This window comes from Dermacentor silvarum, chromosome 6, assembly GCF_013339745.2.
Source record: "Dermacentor silvarum isolate Dsil-2018 chromosome 6, BIME_Dsil_1.4, whole genome shotgun sequence".
NCBI lineage: Eukaryota > Metazoa > Arthropoda > Arachnida > Ixodida > Ixodidae > Dermacentor > Dermacentor silvarum.
Window position 1 is genome coordinate 61,689,718 of NC_051159.1, and position 21,148 is coordinate 61,710,865.

Here is a 21,148-nt window from a genome sequence, read left to right on the forward strand (position 1 = left end):
GGATTCAAAATTGTGCCTCTTGTCACTGAGAATGATCTCGTACGCTGAGAAGGAACGCCCGACGGCGGTGAAAACCTTAAAAAGTAAATTACAATCAAAACAAAAGCCGCGTGGACATCACATTCTTTTGCTCTTCACTCTCGTTTCCCTTGATGGCTCTTCGCGGTTTCGCATTCGTCAACCGCTCGCGCAATGTCAGCGCGGCGGCGTATGCTGGCCGGCGCGTCCCATTTCAATGCTGCTAGCAGTTGTTTTCCGGGAGTTGGTTGAACTAAAGGACTAGGTGGGACCCCATAGAGTTCCGAACAGTCAATGTTGCCCGGTAACATAAATAACGGTCTCTAACTGCACTCGAAAGCGAAACTTGAGGCTAAATAATGTTCATATAGGCGCCGATATTAAAAATGGGCATTTATAGGCATTTAGGCACAAACGCCAAAATAGGCATTTATAGGCACTATAAACTCCTCTTAACCTCCAATTCATGCTCATATATCAAAGTGGGGTGATAGGAGCGCAAGGAACAAAAAGGCATTTGCCTAAAATCCGGTCTCTAGTGATGATTAAGCACACCGGCGAATAAGCATAGAAAAACCAACCAACCAACCAACAGGAAAGACACATGGCTGATGACAATGTACACAAAAGGAAGAAGTGTATAATAAACGCATAAAAGAAGTATGGTACATAAAAAATGATTTATGCGGTTCAAGTCCTCCATTGTGCACGGAAAAATATTAAACTGTTACACTGGATTTTCGCCCGCATCGTCTGGTTCTCCACACCCGTTTATACGCGAGACACACCAGCGCTGTTTTGCCCTTCATTTGCATTCCCTTGCTGTGTTCTCCTTTGTATAAATTTTTTTCTTTGTACGACAACCTCTTGCGATGAGCAGTTAGGATCCCTCCGCCGTTCAGGTAGGGACCGGATGGTATTAACGCGAGAGCGTTAAGGGCCCCGTGTCGCAGAAAATCCGGCGTCGGCATGGATGTCGGCGTCCGTGGTGGAAAAAATCATCCCGAAACACCCCGACCGCGCAGGCCCTCTGCGTGGTGCAAGGTGTTAGTGTTAATTTCTCACAGTGAAATCCACCAGAAAAATGGTGAACTATGACTTAACCACAGCCTACACACATGATAGCGTCGGATTGTAATTTGAATATACGAGAAAAGATAATTCTGTTACGAGGAAACTCAAACACAAACCCCTTTTGCAGCATTTCTACCATAATAGGGGTGCGCTCGGGTGGTTTACTTGCGTAAACCCCATCCAGATGGCGCTCACCTCCTCGGCAGCGCCGCGCGGAGACCATGGTGGGAGATTATATATAGAGTATGGGGAATCAGCGCTGGAGTTTCGACAGTGTGAAAAGCCAGAAGCTATTTATCATTGCTTCAGTTATTATTGTGACGTGGTATTTTTGGATGTTCTACAGCCAGAATTGAACAACGAATTCGAACTTAATCTCTGGAATCTCTGGACCATGATATATACACACGCTCAAAACACCCCATACAACGGAGAACATCTTCCAGGAAGAAATAATTGAAACACGCGCGATAATACGAGCGTTATAGTGAATTGTTTGACGGATTTAACCACTGTGATTTGAGTTTAAATTACCTAAATATTGACTTATGGTGCGTTAAGTGCCAGTGCTATATGGTTTATCTTCCCTGTGATAAAAAAACGAAAAAAAAAAAAAAAAACGTGGAGTACGCTTTAGCTTCGCCTTTAAGAGTGGAACACGATAGTGTTATTGGACGCCGACACCGACACCGTATTTTCTGCGACATGGGGCCCGATCAAAATTTAGAAAGGCTTTCAACATTCCCCTCAACGTTGCGTAGAACCAAAGTACAGCGAAACACCATCAAAATTGGAGGACGCTTAAGCTTCGCCTTTAAGAGTGGAACGCGATAGCATTCAAATATCCCTGGCTGCTTATCAGGCTTTTTTCTCGTATATTCAAATTACACTCACACTATTACGTCTATAGTTTGTGGTTAAGTCGTACTTTACGATTTTTCTGACGGATTTTACTTTGAGAAATTCGATTTTTGTCCACTAAGGCACTGAAGTTTCCTTCTCCTCGTTTGTTTGACAGAGTGCTCCAAGGTGGCGTGACCAGCTTACTTGGTACGGAAACTTTTCTTCAGCTGCCGCCGTCCTCGTTCCTCGCCTTCCATCAGAGATGGGACGCCATAGATGTTTCCACTTGGAGATATGACTATGTACAGAATACATTCATCGACAGCTATTTACAGTGAGTCTGACGTAACGCTCGACATAGCCGATAGGGCATAACACCGCTCGTACGTCCATACCTTTCGTTCACACTGGAACCGGTGCTCTAACTCGGCAGAGCCGACAGTGCAGAGCCCCTTTCCTGCGTCCGGAACCCTCGCGAGGGGTCCGGATGCCCGGTTTTAACCCTTCCGTTGATAATCCTAAATCCCGTCACGGCAAATCCTGACCCCACAGTAACCTGATTGGGTAAACTGAACTGTCACTCACTTGTCACTCCTCCTCTCACTCTCTCCCTGCGTTTCTCAGAACATTTAGAGAGATAGAGGGAGAGAACGAAAGCAACAAACAAGACATAAACAAATAACGTACAAACACTTCCACTCTGCGACATGTTAAAACATCCCGGCGTTTCCCCCAGAACACTGTCGGTGAAAGAAACACCCTAGTCGCCATGTCTCGTGCCTTAATTGGAAGTCACACACTGCATGCAGAAAAGGGCACCCCACCGAAGCGCGCCCATCGATGGACAATGCCGTCCTGCGCGCGGTGCGTCTCCGGCGGGCCCGTAAAACAGTCATCCCAAAGACGGACTGTGCCTCCGGTGCCCGCCCGTCGCTCAAGATCCCGCGCGTCGGGTTACACGACTCATCCGGCTCTTAAATGGCTTCTTTGCAACCGAGGCATGCCCAGTGACACCCTAAGGATGTTTTGCAGGTGGTCCGTCTTAGGCAGTGCGTGAGAGGGCAGCCGTTCGCGCTTTTGTTTGCGCTTCTGGGGCCAAACAGCTCCCAACGCCATCCCCTCCCCCGCGTCTTCAGACCTCGCGTGCACCATTTTACGATGCACTGGGCTGGGGCAACACCACCTAGACTAGTTCTAGGTGGTGTTGGCTGGGGACGCGCGTAATCTGCGGCCGAAGAGCGCCTCCTTAGCCGCTAACAAAGCCCCCGCTGGTTTTGCATTCTGCGAGGCGAGAAACGGCGACCTTCCACGTTTCTGGTGCGAAATTACTTTTGAGGGCCTCCCGCGTTTGTCAGCATCCGTTACAAAGGCCTTGAACCACGCGGGGGGCCATTGTGGTCGGGGTGGTTCGCGATGATGTGGTTTGGCATGATTACTTCCTCCAGACACCGATGCTTACCGCCGACTCCGACACCGACGCCGGATTTTCTGCGACACAGGGCCCTTAACGCTTTCGCGTTAAAAATTGTTGCCTAATGGTTAGAGCATCAGGGTGCTGTGCTGGGGCCCGAGGTTGAAATCCTTCCACCGGTCACGCTTCATTTTTTATTGCGATAGCAATTATATGGACACTCCAAGTGCATTACTTCTGCTGTCGTCGTCGCCATCGCCGTGAGATTCCGTATAAAGTCAAACGGCGATAAAATCGTCTCCGCGCGCCGTACATTATGTGTGCGAGTGAAAGCGTACGAGGGAGAGCGTGCAATCGCGGCTCAATGTAGCGCACGCTAGGGAGGAAGGCAGGCTGGGCGCGCGCGGTCTTTCGCGCACGAGGCACGGGGGCGAGGCGACGGAGATGGAGGGGGCGGGGGTGCGGTATGCTCCGTCGGCTGCTGCTCACGACGCGGCCGCGCGGGCACCGTATCTTGAAAGCGATCTGCGACTTGGGCGAAGTGCCCGCCCGCGCGGGCCTCATCTTCAAAGCGATCTGTGAAGGGGACAAAGTGCATGCTCCGAGTGTCAGCAGCTTCGTATACGCTGTACTTTCGACGTTTAGTTTGCATTAAAGTTAGGCGAGAGACAGAGCGAAGGTCAATTTGTCCGCTGCTGCTGGCGCGCTTCCTCACTCCGGCGTTTTCATAGCGACTTTTCGCGGTCATCGAGCGAGATGTGTTCATGCTTACCTGTGCGCCCGTGACAACGTGCTTGTCTATTTAGTTAGTAAGTGAATGTTTACAACTTTATACGGACCATTAAACTACTCTCCTTGCTTCATATAACTCTCTACTAATTTGCTATCGTAATCGATGCTTCGTCTTTCGGGCGAAACTGCGACTGTTTTTTATTTAAGAGAGAGGAGGAACATAATCGGTGAGAACCCGAGCAGCGACCGACTGATCGACCTAGGCGGAACCGCTGGATAGTAGGACAAGAAAGCTCCGCCTTAATAAAGAAATGGGGAGAGGGGCGTGGGGTAAAATCATACATAAAGGAGTATTAAGCAGGAACCTTATAGGTAACAATATATATGTAACAAGTTTGTCCATCGTTCGCTAGTGGTGAGGCTTCCTCAGGATAGTCTTGTCATCCGGTGCCGCAAACCGGTGCTGGAAGTCATCGTAGAGCAGCCTGGTTGTGAGGCCCGACTGTCGCGCTCGAGAAGCAATTCACACATATGCAAAAAAAAAAAAAGGAATATCTACGAAGTGCGTGCGTAACCTACCATTGCTTCGCGTAACAGGAGTTGTTGCGCTCCAGACAAAATTAAGCATGAACGCGAAATGTAGGGGAATCTTGGACAAGAGGAGAAAACATGCGTTTTCGCAGCAGTAACAAACAAACAAACAAACAAACAAACAAACAAACAAACAAACAAACAAACAAACAAACAAACAAACAAAAGTGCCAGCAGATGTCTGGACCTCAAGCTTCTTTAGTTGTGCCATTGCCTGAGTATGGCAGCCCAGGGGCGAACTGGCCTCACGGGTTTTCGTCAATAGGTAAACATTATCGCGACGCTTGATCTCCGGCACGGTGTTCTCGACTAGGCTTTTACACGGTGCGCTCGCATGACGGATTGAGAAACTAAGCACAAGTTGCAATAGCCCAAAGTATGAGATGCCCTGTCATCGTTTTTAATATGCTCAAAAGTTTTATCAAACAACACTTTTAGCAGGGACTCGTTGCTGGGCAAGTTGGTGCGGTTTACCATACATTCTATTTGGTGTCTACTTTTCGCGCCGGTAAAAATGATGCTTAGGCAAGACTGTTGGCATATCTCTTGAGAATATTACTGTGTGTAATAACGCGATTGTGTGGAAAACGCATTATCACGTGAGAAGCGGCTGTAAAGAAGTCATTTGCATCACCGGAAGGTGTAGGGGCTAGTTTGGTACGAATACTTGTTCTTGCAAGGGCTTTCACTCGATATTGTCGCCGTACTCTGGTATAGCCTTGATGTGCAATGCGACAGTGGCTGAACTAAATTGAACTAGCAATATCAGTCACGTTAGCAATAACTGGCGTAGGAGTAACGAAGTTATTAAGAGCAGAAATGTTGGCAGAAATAAAGAGTGGCTCGGCAAGAAGGGGTAATAGGAGCCAAATTTTAAGCAGGGAGAGTGGGTTGGTTGGCTGACCTTTATGAATGGCTCATACCCGCTATGGGTATGGCCAATAATTGGATGAGTTAGAAAGATTGCGCAAGGAGAAGAAGCTGAAGAAAGCGCCTTCGCGTGGTCTATCACGCGCAAGCACCACGAGACATTGCGAAGGCTGATTAGTTCGGTCGTCATATAACATGCTTTTCCTAAGAGTCGTGGTTTTCGTGGCTTCAGTCATGGCAAACAGTGATGGTAAGCTCTCCACAATTCCGTTCACGACATCGTAGGAATTAAGTCTGCATCACTGACTTAGAAATTATATTTGCTGGGATAATATAGCGATATGCTAGTTACAGACTTCATTATTCGTTTCGTAACCACCACGATGAAGTCATTAGAGCTTTTTCACTATCCGATATTGAATAGGATGTAGCTGGGGTTTCGATGATGGTCTACCAGCGAGGTCCTATATCTGAGCAAGCGCTGTTCTTCCGGTGCTGAGGCACGGGCCCCAACACCACGCGGCGCTAAAAGAAAGCAATCTAATCGATGTATTACAGTGCCTATGTCCGCATGATTGATCAAATTCCATGCGACAACAGGAGTCTAAATACTAGCATTACTGTGAATAAATATTTCATGGTTGATCACTATACTACATGCAAGCTACATGCACAGGGCTTAGCCTGAAAGACGCTGGCGGAAAGACGACGTTCACTACTAAGTTGCTTACAGCATGTGGGGCCTATCTTGTCTTCAAGCAAAAACCCTCTTCAGGTTGGCTTGCGTTCCGCTCTTTAAATCTCTGAGCGCGCTACTTTATGTTTATGACACTCTGATAACGATCGCGTCCTGTAAGTACTGCGGACGCAGCGTTAAAGAAAGGGATGGCAGGCTAGATAGATTGCGGTTGTAGTGTAAAGAGCAGATAAATCCCAAAGTTTGCACGACATTTTGGTAGAGTGTTGTATTGAGTGGCGCAATGGGGGGGCCCCCGGGGGGCAAAGTAGGGAGTGTAGGTTACGTTTCCGGCCTTTAACCTGCGTCTTCTACTCAGAGCAGCATACTTTTGTAAGTTCCATAAGTCGAGAACTTCGTTCTCTAGGCACATAGACACCATAGCTCATGCACTTTAGAAGCATGCCTCTTGTGGGGCACGTTTTGTGTATGATATTCCAACTTTTATTCGTAGGATGTACATCCCCTAGTGCGCAACTACTTGCACGTCACCAAGCAGCACCGTCATTGGTAAAAGAACAACACAAAAAGCAATCAGCAAGAAATGGCTGGGCGGTTTCCACATTAGGACTTGGGGTAGTTTCATATACGGCTGTATATTTAATGATATGGGCAGAAATACTATTAATATTCGCTTCGCAGACGATAACATGCCCGCCGCCATAGACGGGGGGGAACGAGCTGTTTTTCAGCTATCGGCGTGTTGATTTCAACTCTGCGCGTTGCGATTTCGCCACTCATGGCTGCGGGAAACAAGTCCTGATTTTATGGTGTTGTTCGATTTTGACAAATTTTCTGTGTTGGTTGACTGATTGATAGGAGCGTTCACTCCTGAGGTGACAACTGGGGGATTATAGAGGCCGTATAGGCAAGGCTGAGAATTAATTGGGCTACATTGTGGTCTTTATTGGTCTTGCATAACGTGTCAATCGTGACGTAGCTCTGGCTACGTCAAGCAAAGTAAACTCGTTACACCAGACCTAATTAGTATAGAACACGGCTACAGAGCCAGGCTTATTTTTGTGAACGGTACTCAAGAAACACTTTGTTCAACCTCTTTTATGTGGCACAGAACACTAAAGCTCCGTTCCCACGGCGACAAGATCGGTAAATGAAAAAATCTACGTCGCGCGATAAAGAAAGCCATCGTCGCACCGATCGGTTAGACACCAATTTTCGTAGCTGCAAAAAAAAAAAAAAAAAAAAAAGAATAAGAAAAAAAAAGCCTGGCTTGCCGAAAGCCATTGAAAAGGTGGGATTACGCGAGAACTGAGGGAATGGTTGCGGATGCTGCTCTCAGTTGTAAACATCCGGTTAGCTATACTGCAAAATGGCGCAGGTATAGCTGGTCGCGTCGTTTTCAGGTTTGTTTGGTTGTGTTTTGTGAATTTAGACCGTGCTTCGGTTGAAGAGAAGTCGGCCTATAGCAAGTGGGCTGAGTAGTATATGGACGTTTTGGGCAACAAAATAGTTGCGAATTAAGCGCGCGCGTGCGTTTGCAGTATTGGCAGGAACCGAATCGGGCTTTCATCGTGAGTATGTACCATTTTTCTGATGCGAAAGCGTCAAATGGCCCATTGAGCGTAAAAGCCGGTGTTTGTCGTTTCGTGCAGCAAAGCGGCACCTAAATTTCTATTGGGTGCGACGCCACGTCCCGAGCACGCCTCAACGGTGCAGAGTCAGTGAAAGGGAACACCTGCTGCCGCGATAGCGCGCCAGGTGTTGGGTGAGGGGAGGGGGCATCGCAGCAACGACACGTCACCCTCACTCTGGCTTTCAGAAGCCGGCGCACGGTCCTTATCACTCTTAAACCCTAATTGGGCTTAGCTGCTGCGCACGCCTGCCGGCCTTGGTGGCCACTATTGCTTCCTCGTTCTCTCGTCACGCAGGACGTCGGTGGCGTGCGGCGTTGGCCCCGCAGGCGGCTGCTGCTTGCTGGCTCGGGAAGCACGTGCCGATGTGGTACATTAGTCGCAGCGCAAACTGAAAGGACCGCTCAGCGACGTTCATTTGGGCATTCATTTGGACATTAACGATTTCGCATTCACTCCTCATAAGTGCTCAGGCGCCCTCGGATTTTTTTCTCCTTTGTATGATGTTACGTTGTAGAACATTGCCGTGATTATCCCGGCCCTTTGCAAAGTTAACTGGTAAGCGAACAAGAACGCTATTCATACTGCGCTGTGTAGGTATGGCGCGACGCAACTGATGAGCGCAACGGACGTCGTGCACTACGTGGCGTACGATCGACACCGGCGGTACAGTCGTGCACTCGTCGTAGCTGTGAGCGCGATCGACGCGGTGTTGTTGGCCATAGCGAATTGTCGTTGTAGCTATATACTGTGCGAGTGTTTCCAATGCTAGCGTTGCACAGTGCGATGCGAGACGCACGTTTGATTCGAGATTTTCGCTGAAGCTCGTCACCGTTTCTGCCCACGTAATGTACTGTACGCGTTTGACGTATGTGTAGGGTATTTCATCTTTTAACACGAAAGTGTTTTTTATGCCGGGGTCCACCAAGACTTCACTGACGTATTTCCGTCACGGAAATACGTCATAGAGCATAATACAAAGAAAGAAACCAGAAGAAAAAGTTCCACAAACATGCAAAATTTGGAAATCGAACCCACGACCTCTCGGTCCGCGACGATACATCGCCGAGCGTTTAACCCATTGCGCCACAAACGCATTTGGAGAGAGCTACACAGACGCGCCTTATATATCTAACACTCCTCCGTGTACCCGCGCTCTTGCTCGGGGCGGTGCCGCCGCCTACGAGCAGAAAAGAGAAGTACTGCATTATGACACTAACGCGCACCGACAGTGAACGCTTCGGTGGTCTCAGCACTACGACGCCTCGATGCCAGCATTCGAAGGGACGCTGGCATCAAGAAGCACTACCAACGCCAGGTGGCGTTCACCGTACTCAGCACAGCGGAGCGTGGCCTCCGCAATTAGCTCTGAAAATGTTTCTGAAGTTGATCGCGGAGGCTGCAATTACGACGCGCTGTACGCGCTGATTTGACTCGGTGACGATTCAGTTACGTGCTTTGTCTTGCGCGTTGTATTAGTGTGTCAGTTACGTGCTTCGTCTTTCGCGTTGTGCTAGCGTGTGCAGCGTAGTGCAGCTTCCATATGCACGACGGTTGCTCATGGTCATCGACGTTGGTAGTCGTGATGGAGGAGACGTGCCACCAGGCGTCAGCGTGGGTGCATCAACGCCTAAGGGCGCTTTAGCCACAAAACACCAATAGACATTATATATCAATGTGCAATAAACATTACACTACTTCTGTGAAGACACGTTTCACTTTCGTGTTCTATACCGATTCCTATATAAGAGGGATCAAACCATTTTTTAACACGAAAGTGCTTTATGCCGGGGTCCACCAAGACTTCACTGACGTATTTCCGTCACGGAAATACGTCAGCTTACAATGTACACGAACATAATACAAAGAAAGAAACCAGAAGAAAAAGTTCCACAAACATGCAAAATTTGGAAATCGAACCCACGACCTCTCGGTCCGCGACGATAAATCGCCGAGGGTTAACCCATTGCGCCACAAACGCATTTGCAGAGAGCTACACCGACGCGCCTTATATATCTAACACTCCTCCGTGTACCCGCGCTCTTGCTCGGGGCGGTGCCGCCGCCTACGAGCAGAAAAGAGAAGTACTGCATTATGACACTAACGCGCACCGACAGTGAACGCTTCGGTGGTCTCAGCACTACGACGCCTCGATGCCAGCATTCGAAGGGACGCTGGCATCAAGAAGCACTACCAACGCCAGGTGGCGTTCACCGTACTCAGCACAGCGGAGCGTGGCCTCCGCAATTAGCTCTGAAAATGTTTCTGAAGTTGATCGCGGAGGCTGCAATTACGACGCGCTGTACGCGCTGATTTGACTCGGTGACGATTCAGTTACGTGCTTTGTCTTGCGCGTTGTATTAGTGTGTCAGTTACGTGCTTCGTCTTTCGCGTTGTGCTAGCGTGTGCAGCGTAGTGCAGCTTCCATATGCACGACGGTTGCTCATGGTCATCGACGTTGGTAGTCGTGATGGAGGAGACGTGCCACCAGGCGTCAGCGTGGGTGCATCAACGCCTAAGGGCGCTTTAGCCACAAAACACCAATAGACATTATATATCAATGTGCAATAAACATTACACTACTTCTGTGAAGACACGTTTCACTTTCGTGTTCTATACCGATTACTATATAAGAGGGATCAAACCATTTTTTTGGATATACACAATAACAAATACTCTCGCAATAACAATGAATTCGGAAGAAACCTGCAATAAGTGACATGACGAGCTTCAGTACGTTTACAGCGCATCACGTGCGACTTGGCGAGTCGCAGTGACCATGTCTCTCAGGACAAATATCACTGGTGAGTGTGAACGCGCCTTATTATACCCAGTGCGCCTGGGCGTAGCGAATATCTCGCCCTCTTCCGTTCACAGATGAGCGGCTGAACATGTTCGTGCGTCGCTTCGAGCCCGTGTACTACGACCCAGAGCTGGTGCACCGAAACCACGTGCGGGCAAAGCGTTCCATCGAGGGCGGCGGGAGCGGCCACGTACGCGTGCAGATACGCAGCAACAAACGGTGAGGAACCACTGCAGCGGCAGCACTCCAAGCTCCTCTGCAAGAACTTTAAAACGTCAATATGCGCTCGTGGGTGCTTTCCAGCCCCTTCCAGAGTTTACGAGGCCTTTAAGCTATAGCAGTTACGACGTCGGGAAGCTCCATAATAATGTCTGAACTTGCTGGACGTACCACACTCGGTGGCGCGGCGCCTTGCCGCCTTGCCGCCTGTCGCTTGTGAGTGGCCGTCTCGAGGCAGTTTTCGCGCATTGCGTCAAGGTTTCTGTGATGCCGAGCGAATGGGTCCGAGCGCTATTTTTGCCGCCGCCTCCCGAGCAAAGCACCAATCAGCGCCTTGCGCCGGCCTCATCAGAGCAAGGCATACACCCATAGTCGGAGTTCAAGAGTGCCTGGATGTCCCCCTCACTCGCTGCCCCGTCGAGCGGGGGAGGATATCGAAGCACCCTACAGCGAATCGATATAGACAGCAGCGTGCGACCAGGGACATCTGTCTCGCGCGTGAAGAACAACAACAACTTTATTGAAACAAAAATCTTATTGGTGTCTATGAGTGGAGCCCCTATTCCAGGGCCCCACTGGCTTCCGCGGCTCGCCGGGCCTGGTCGAGGGTCGCCAGCTGGCTTCCCAAGTCCAGTTCGGTGAGTCGCACCTCCCACGACCAGTTAGCCAGTGAGTTCTTGATTACCGGCGAGACGGCGTGTGCCGGGCGCCTCGGGCATTCGTATGTGATGTGCTGGAGTGTCGGGGTGTCTTCACACCAGGGACATTTGTCTTTGTGTCTGTGGGGGTATATCTTGTGTAGCCTGTGCAAGTGAGGAAAGGTGTTTGTCTGTAGTCGGCGCCAGTCCCTTACCTGCCCCCTGTTGAGCTTGGGATGGGGAGGAGCCTTTGTTCGTCGGCCGAGTCTTTGCAGCTCCGGTATTTCTCGGGGCGTGCCGGGTGTGGAGGGCTCCGTTCGGGCGGAGTGATCCGCGGCTCGGCCTGTCATACCTCGAGCCAGGCGGTCCACCCGTTCGTTGCCATCCACTCCGGCGTGTACCAGGCACGATGTGATCCCATGGTCGTGAGTGAGTCTTGGTCCGAGGATGCGCACGACGCTGGCCGGCAAAACTCCCCGCATGCATAGTCGGCATGCGTCCTGAGAGTCCGTTAGCACGTGTGCCGATTGACCGTTTGCTTCGGCGGCTCGTACGGCTAGGGCGATGACTGCGGCTCCGCCGTTGCGCTGGACGAGGTGCGCAAGGACGCTGCCGTGGCCGTGCGTGCCCTATTTGTCGCGACCGCCACGAAAGCGGGAGTTCGTGTTGTTGTGTGGGAGTAGAGACTTGCGTCCGCGAAATACGTGTCCGGGTGGCCCTGCCTCTGTCGCGCGTGTACGAGCGGTTTCGAGATCTTGAATGTGCTCAACTCCCGTCACATGACTCCCGCACCGGCAATATGAAGATAGGTGCGGTCAGCTGATTGGTCCATGACGGCGCCCACGCGTGGCACGCTTTGCGGGAAGCTTGCCGTCCCTATGTTTCAGCTACACGAGATAACCGCTCTAGGTGTCAACCTTCTGCGACATACTAGTGCGACGACTATAGAGCGCAAAAAAAAAAAACACTACGGGGAATTTAAGTGTAATTAATAGAAAAAAGGGTATTTATCTGAACATTATTGCGCGTAAATGGGGGCTAAGCTCCTTGTCAATGAGAAGCATGGAAAGTGACTTCATAATAAGATAAATAAAACGAAGCTTCTACGGAAATTTCGTGAATGCCTTGTATCATGCACTGGCGAAGTAGAAACTAGCGAAGGCCACACGGGATACGGGTGGACGGAAATTAGGGACGCGTCCTTGACCCAAATTATAAGCACGTGCTTCTCATTCCAATAAAATCTGATTTCAAGCAATACAGAATCATGCAATCATAGAAGTCAAGCAAATTAAATACAGGTTCCTGCTTCGATTAGGTTATGAAACCGAGCTAGTTGGTTTTCCATCTTGTGAAACAGTGTGAAACGATGCAATGGACAGAAAAAATGGGGGACCAAGACAAGAGTCTAAACGTCGGACAGCGGCTGTCTCTAAAGAAAATTGGACGGTAGCGTGATTTACATCATTACGAATAAAAGGCACCTAAATTACATTGTAATTGCAACAAACCGTTGATAAATATGTGGTTTTTGATTGATGTAGTTCATGTGAAGATCCTCAAGATTCGCAGTGAGCACTGCAGTTTTTTTTCTTCTCTTTTTGACAGATCGCTCAACTTGCATCTTTCTGCCGACGCGTCCGTGTTCCACGAGGATCTCGTTGTCGAGTCGTCTACGGAAGGGATTATCAACGTTGATACAAGCCATATCTACAAGGGATACGTTATCGGTAGGTTCACGTTCCTTTTCGCTAATAAACGGTGCAGTCCACTTTTGTGTAGAGTTTACAGACAGGGCCAAGAAGACGGGATACCTAAGGGGTTGTATTGGCTCTTCGTCTTTAGGTTGTATGCTGCAGTAAATACCAGCTTTGTTCGTGAGAAAAGATTCGCTTTAACGGATGCGTGCGACTTGCAGGCCAACCCCGCAGCCGGGTTTTCGGCTCTTTGCACCGTGGTGTGTTCGAAGGCAGCATCGAGACCGGCTCGGGCGACAGCCTTTACGTGGAGCGGGCCAGGAGGTTCTTCAACGACAGTCGCCCTTACCACTCGGTGCTCTACTCGAGCGCCGACGTCGAGTTCCCGACGGTGGGAGAGGGAGGTCGCGGCCGCTGGTGCGGGTTGCACGGCAGCACCGAACATTGGATGAGGGATATGCTGCGCAGATTCCGTCGCGCTTCGCCTCCTGAGGTGGGACCTCGGCAAGCTCTTAATTTTGGCATAAAGTATCGACTCGTGCGAGCTATCCATTTACCTCTTCGTCTATTTGTGTAACGTTGTCATTGTAAGTGTAAATCATCTGTTCGATAATTGTCACTTTTGCGCAGACACTTTCTTGAAGCTGCATGATTGATTTAAAATACTACCCTTATCTGGTCTTAGTGACAAGTCCTCGCTGAGTATTTAGTCTGAGCGGGAGCGCTGGCTTATTTTCTTACCTTTGTTTATTTAATTCTGTAACGTCGTTACAGTTGCGATTGGGGTCCCCCATGTTCTTTAATCATCATTATCATGAGCGAATTCTATGTCCAGTGGAGGATGAAAGCATCATCTCCCAATTATATCTGGTCGTTTCTGTCTTGCTTCCCCCGGCTGCGTAAAGTGCCTTCACATTTAGATCTTATTACACTACTTCATCCTTTGCGGTATTGGTCAACATTTGCGTAACTTTAAAACCCATTCGATTCTGCTGTGTGCTGCGCTCATAACGTGAGCTGTTCAACTGCACTTTATCTTGCTAGAATATAAGCGGCACCCTTTGTCTTCCTGTCTATTACGCCTACCACTTCTCGTTGAATCAGTCGCTCTACGGTCTTTAGCTCTTTGTGAAGCTTTTTTCGATATCCGTCTTATTTTAGCCGCATAGTCTACTGTATGGAGACAACGCATTAAATACATGCCCTTATTTTCAACTAACATCGGTAAGCGGTCAGTAATGATTGTAGAGTGCCTGCCATAGGGCCTCCAACCCACTTTTAATCGTATCGAAATTAGCACACGATGACGGGTGACTTGGTGCGAGTCGTACGTGCTAGCTTCAGCTAAACATAAACGAATACAAAGACGACGACAACACAGCGTTCATTGTGTTGCCATCGTCTTTGTATACGCATATGTTGTGGTTAAGGTAACTTGTAAAAATTAGTTCTCATCACTGTGGTCTCTTTCGAGTATTGGGCCGCCTAGACAAATGTACTCGAGACGCAGGTTCCAGAGGTTGTATACCCATGACATACGCTTGTTCTGCGGTCAGGCTATTACACCTTACCATAATCTCTTGCACAGTAATGCTCAAACATAATTTTAGACTGTGCTTGTGAAGTAATTTGTAGTAATTTTCAGCGTTGTTGAAGAGGGCATTGTGCAAACTGCAGGTCACTGATATTTTACTCAGTGATCCTCACATATGACAGCTTCCCAGTATGACGGCTTGAACACTGCCTCGTAGCATAGCAGTAAGTAGGCTTGGAGAGACTGCGCCGTCTTGACTTACAGTTTTTGAATCGGTATTTTTGGGCTTTTCCTGTGAAGAATTTTCGTTTCTGTGAAATATCTGCATATGTTTTCTAAAATATTCGCCTATTCTTCTTCACTTCCTGTTCGCGCAATGTCTACAACCGTTCCGGCATCTCTCTTGTATCAAACGCCTTTAAGTGATGTATAAACACTCATATAGAGAGGTTGGTTACATTGTATAGGCTCCTCAATCACCGGTCTGATGACATGAATCTGATTGATCGTTGTATATCTCTTTCAAAAACGAGCCTATTCTAGGTGCTGATTGAAGTTTGGTTACCTCCATTCTTCACACTCCACGACTCCACATGAGAAGGCGGCTGAGATGTTTTACAGCTGGGCGAAGAATCGCGTTAGGTATAGCTTTTCGATGTGAAAACGACATGTTTAAATGGTCGCTTTGAGCTAAATAAGCGCAGTGACCTATTTTATTTTTCGGCATACCTACCGTCCTGTCAGCTGTGTCGTTAAAAGGGAAACTGATTAGAAGCTTGCGTGCAGCTGTAGCACGTACGTAGGAGTGTGTTCCCGTTAAGGCCTGCCATTGACACACATGCAAGCTTTGCACTGGAAGTAGTGCGGGTTTAACGCGAAAAAGCGTCTATACTTTCTTTTGTTGAACAAATGAGCGCAATGTCCCTGGACACCGACAGCAAGGTTCTGCATCATTTGATGCGTGTGTGTGTGTATTCTCTGCAGGCTCACCTCGCTCATGGCCGTGTGGGCCGAAAACTGCAAGCCATTACCAAAGCAAGCTACAGCGACGAAGGAGACAGGAATGACGCTGAGAAAATTGGAACAAGTCAGGCAGATAACGGCGACGACGAAAGGCGAGACAACGTCACGACAAAAGATGGCGAGCGAATTGTCGGAGGACGACGTGACGCCACCGAGAAGACGGAGCGGGAAAAGCTCGACGATTCTGACGACGAGAGGGAGACGCTGAAGGGGACGAGATCTAAGTGGAGGAGGCCCGCCCGACGACGGGCGGGGTCGCGGTCGCGCCGCGTGTGCAACTTGGAGATCGTCGTCGACAACACGCTCACCGACAGCGTCCTGGAGGAGACGTCGAATCTGGCGCTGTCGCGGGAGATCATCGCGTCCATTATCGCCCACATAGTCCACAAGGTGAACGCCATCTACGGCGACACAAACTTTGGCGGCATCGAAGACATCAACTTCGTCGTGCAACACATCATGGTGAGTGCACGACAGGCCTGAATATTTCGAGGGTATTTGATAACAGGCAACAAAAGACCACGCACGACGAATGTCCTTGCAAGCTACAGTGACGCAGCTTTTTGCGGAGAGATAGCTTACACATTCTATACAGGTTGCATTTATTCCTTGTATAGGCTGGGCAGCTAAGCAGCAAAAATATCTAGTTATGTATCAAGACAACTACGATTTGCGAAGCTTTGTTCTTAGAGGCACTTCGTTACTCTGAAGACAGGCTCATTCCGTGTATTTCAGTTCTGGACAATTTTGCTTGTCGTCAATCACAATACCTTCCGCAGCAAGTGGGCGCAAGATGTGAGCAGCACAGTTATTGTCTTCGAATTATCTGCGAGCCCTAACGACCCTGAAGAAAAGGCATGAACTTTTCTTTTCTTGTGATACAATACAAATTCCACTACACTCATGTATGCAACTTGAAATAAGTGATTTCCACGTAACGTATTGGCCGTAATGTCCGTAGTTCCTCGTGCATATCTAAATAGCGGCATAATTTGCATTGCTGATTGTGCAAGAGTCTGTAAGCGCCAGCCACTGAGACGATGGCTTGTGGAAGACACTTCGGCTAGCTTTCAGAGACAGTGGCGGTACAGGTCTTCTAGACCTGATATCACCGTGGCATTTCGAAAGGGCCGCGAAATAGTAACATTAAATCTCTTTGTGCCGTTATGGTTTATACACTGTGTTGTTCACGAAAGACAACACTATAAGAAGGACAAGAACAAACAACTTAGGCTGACATGACATAGTGGCTTAGAAGCTACAACGTGGCGCTGCTGAGCTCGGAGCTTGCAGGCTGCAATCCCGGCCGCGGCGACTCCCTTTCGATGGGGGTGAAATGCAAAAAAAAAAGCTTGTATACTTACATTTGGGTGAAGAAACGTAAGTGAAAATGTATCCGTAACCCCCCCTGCGACGGCGTGCCCCATAAACAGTTCAGGTTTGTGGCGCGCAGAAATTATTTTTTAAGCTTACGGCTGTTTTATGTGCTGAAACCAGCGCGGTATACTGAACTGTGGCTCACCAATTAGCCCTAGTCAACGAATTATTACCCACACAGTAAGCTTCCAAATTCCGCTTAAATTTCTATTTTGGAAGCAGATTGTCTATTGATAGTGGGAATAAAGGTCGGATCTGAATTTCTTTTGGAAATAACGCCAATATTGTCGTTTTCGTGGCGTCAGTGCGGGGTTGAAGATTTCAATCGTTACAGTTCGCGAAAAAGGTCAGGTTGATTGTTTAATTGCTTGCGAATCAGGTGCATTCTCATCAGTTAAAATTATTAAATAGCCCTGGACGGATACTTTTAGTCCACCTCCCAGAGAGCTGGTGCAGTAATTGTGAGATCACGTTGCCACCCGTCTTTTCGATTTCGCATTATTTCCGGCTTGTAAACCCCTAACCAACAGTAAGACTACTTCACCTGAGTTTGTACCATGACAACTGTGAAAATCTTTCGCGCCTACTGCTGGTTTGCTCTCGCTTAAAATTTGCGACAACTTTGCATCTTGGTTCGCTTCATTTCATGAAGCGCAAGGTGTCCTAGCGTGCCTGGTTCGAACACAAAAAACAAGAGAGAAAGAAAAAAGCGATTGTATATGAAAGCACCTCGCCATCGAAGGAGCAGGTTGCTGCAGGGAAGTGGGATGGTTTCAAATGGTTGCTTGCTGGAAACTGAAGATTCGAATGAATCAAGTACGGAGCGACGCGGAGCGTTTTTCTGGTCTGTAGGGAATAACCAATGAAACCTATAGTTGCATAATTTGCGTGATAACGAAGGGCTAATCTTATCCCCTAAATTTTTAAAGGTATTACCGCGTGCCGGTGCCTTATTTGGTACTCTAGAAGCGTAACCTACGAATCGAGCTTCGCTTGATACGTATTTAATATCGCAGCAGAAACAGGGTGTACAAAATGTCTGAAGATTTTTCTATAGTAAACATTGCTGACCCATTCGGAAACCAACGCTCAAGGAGTGCTGGTTTCCCTGAAGCCACACTTAGCCGGACGTCACTCGTGCTCCTGATGAAACTGCGTACCAGACTACCGGCTTCTCTCCTTGAGCGCTATTTTCCTTGAAGTCTTACGGTTTCCTTGTATCTCCTTGTCCTTGAATGTCCTTGAACCCAGCGCTCCTTAAACGCGGGTATATATCAAGGAGATACAACGGACTGCTTTCCGATTCGCAGATTAGCGAGCCCGGAGACTGTGTGGGTTACAAGACCAAGCACGACCCGCTGTGCAGCACGTCTCTGGACCCGCCGCACCTTCTGTACCTTGTGTCGGTGACGCGCCACGACGACTACTGCCTCTCGTACAGGCTCAACTACCGGGACTTTTCGGACGGCACTCTGGGGCTTGCGTGGATCGCCAGCGATGAACGTGAGGACTAGTTTCAGTACAAGGCCCGAACGCAATATGAAACAGCATCGGACAATGCTTTATTTAGTGATACGTCACTGGGCGCTCATCTTCAGCCCTTGGTGACACCGATGACAGTGAAGGCAGGTGACTTGCAGGCGCTTGTTCGTGGTCCTAGTTGGAAAGACGCAAAAATTTCGTAAAACATGAAGGCTGTTCAAGCTGGGGTTGATGGTCTGTCTGAGATTACGCTCAATTTATGTATGCGAAGGTCGATATGCTGTCTGATTTAAGAAGATGCGTTACTTGAGAAAGCTGTCACCACGTAATTATTAATCCATGTAAATTGAATTTCCGTTTTGCGCGTCGCAACAACATTATAAGCATGAAAATGTGCCACTCCTCCAATTCTTTACACGTTCTACACTCAAGGAGCAGAGAGGAGAAGTGGAATATAGCTGCAGTGAAGGTCATCCCAAGGCTGTTATAGTATTCAGGTAACTTAACATAGTCCTGAGGTGATGGTATAATTACAGTGGCCTGCAGGAGTCGGTACTGCTGCTTGCTGCTGCGGTGCAGTCCACTACTGCTAGTTGTTGCAATACTTCATTGTCATTCAGTTATGGCAAATATGAGATCACTTCATAATACGGCAACGCCTATTTCTTGGCGAATGGTTGATGTGGAGATGATGGACAAAATTGCTGGGGAATCGAAGTCGCGGGACACTACTAACCATTCTCACTGCTTGGTGGGAAAACAAGACATAACTCGTACACACATGCGATACGCATTGCCTGTGATGATGCGAAGTGGACGCACTCAACGTTTATAGATATATCTATAAACGTTGGACGCACTAGCATATGCCGGCATTGCATCAGGTGGTCCATGAGCTTACGCACCCTAGCCGCAAAGGACCACTAATGAGCGAATCCCGCCTCTCTTTCGCTGTACGTTAAACACTTTATTTGAGCATTGCGGCGGATACACCACAATTAGCGGGTTAAGACCGATGCTGCATGCAGTGGGCTCTGGCGGCATCTGCGAGCGGTACCGCACGTCCGTGGAGCTGGACCCCGCCAGTGGCGACTACGTGCAGGTCAAGATGAGCCTCAACACTGGCATCACCACGCTCATCAACCACAGACAGTACGTGGGGCTGTCCGTAGGCGCGCTCACGCTCGCCCACGAGATTGGTCACAGCTTCGGATCGCCCGTGAGTCGAGCCTGCGTCACATTTATTTCCGTATTCCAGCATGAATGTCGCTCACTGATGCAGCTCAGCGGCCTTTAAGGGGGCCCTACAGCAGACGGCAGTATAGCCATGTTTGCGATACATTTCAGTGGATAGGATTTTGAATACACTATTATTATTTATTTTTTTTGTTCAATGTTGCAATTCTGATTTTCAGAAGCGTTGTGTGTAGTATGGCTATCGGTGCACATTCTATATCGCCAAGAAAATATAACGTTCTCGCAAGCCTCCAATTAAATATACGGAGATAAAGGGAAAAAGTGTCGTTGTGGCAAGACACAGGACAATATTTACGCCTAGTCATGACGCGAAGCTTTTTCACGTTTCCGCACTTATTAACAGCTTGATTCTTTGATTACTGAATTTATTCGGAAAGTAGAACTGCTGAAGCAAAGAGTTTATAGAGGAGAGAGAACACAGATTATAAGAAATTGTCGTACTGTGAGTGGCTTATGGCCCCTTTATTGCTCACATTTAAACCTCATTTACACAACACAAACATGTTTTAGTACCACCACCCTTGATTCGGAAAGTGGCGGTTGTAGTCGGAGTTTTCAGCCACGCTGACCACTCCACCCCTTTGTGTGCATAAACTGCAGTAGTTCCTTCTACATACCAACGGTGTTACAGGATGTCATAACATGCGAGATGGTTCGCCGTTCACGTCAAAGGACGTGCAATAAGAAGACGTGCTCATATATAAACATGCCTTTACACGCCCATTATAGTTTCTCGTAGCAAGCTGAAAAATGCAATTTTCCGGAGCCTCGAAGAGTGTGCACAATAAAATGCTGTTCAAATGCTTTAATAAAGCGAAAAGAGCTGAATGCGGCATTATATTTGCCTCGACGGCACTTAGTCTATAGTTGCATTTAGTGGAAGAATTCTTCTACCATTCATTTACGCACCATTAGTACTAAGCGTGTATGAACAGGTGGTAGCCCGAGTATTACTACCCTTTGGCTCTGGTTAGGGACGGCCTCCAACTCGTTAAGCAAGAAACCGACAATATTCAATGGTGTCTTCACGTTTTTCTTGAGCAATGCGATGCGAAGTCATGCTGTACACAGAACTGTTGGTTTCGATATACACGAGCGCTTCTTCGCACACGATTTGTGTTGCGCCTTGTTAATCACAGACCAGATTTTAGGACCTGAAAGCGCTTCCGATAAACAGCAGTATTGTGATACCTCCTAAAACCACGCTTCGAACGTCAATCAATAATGTACTTCATTCAAATCAATTAAAAA

The 21,148-nt window shown here is 48.3% G+C and overlaps 1 protein-coding gene across 1 annotated transcript; it reads left to right on the plus strand.

Annotated features, from left to right (window-relative positions):
- The first annotated feature begins 10,646 nt into the window (after positions 1-10,646).
- On the plus strand, positions 10,647-19,937 carry LOC119456691 (disintegrin and metalloproteinase domain-containing protein 10). Its single transcript, XM_049669024.1, has 7 exons — positions 10,647-10,671; positions 10,745-10,889; positions 13,136-13,257; positions 13,446-13,717; positions 15,743-16,243; positions 18,469-18,661; positions 19,669-19,937. The coding sequence occupies exons 1-7, from the start codon at positions 10,647-10,649 to the stop codon at positions 19,935-19,937; spliced, it is 1,527 nt and encodes a 508-aa protein (XP_049524981.1).
- The last annotated feature ends 1,211 nt before the right edge of the window (positions 19,938-21,148 follow it).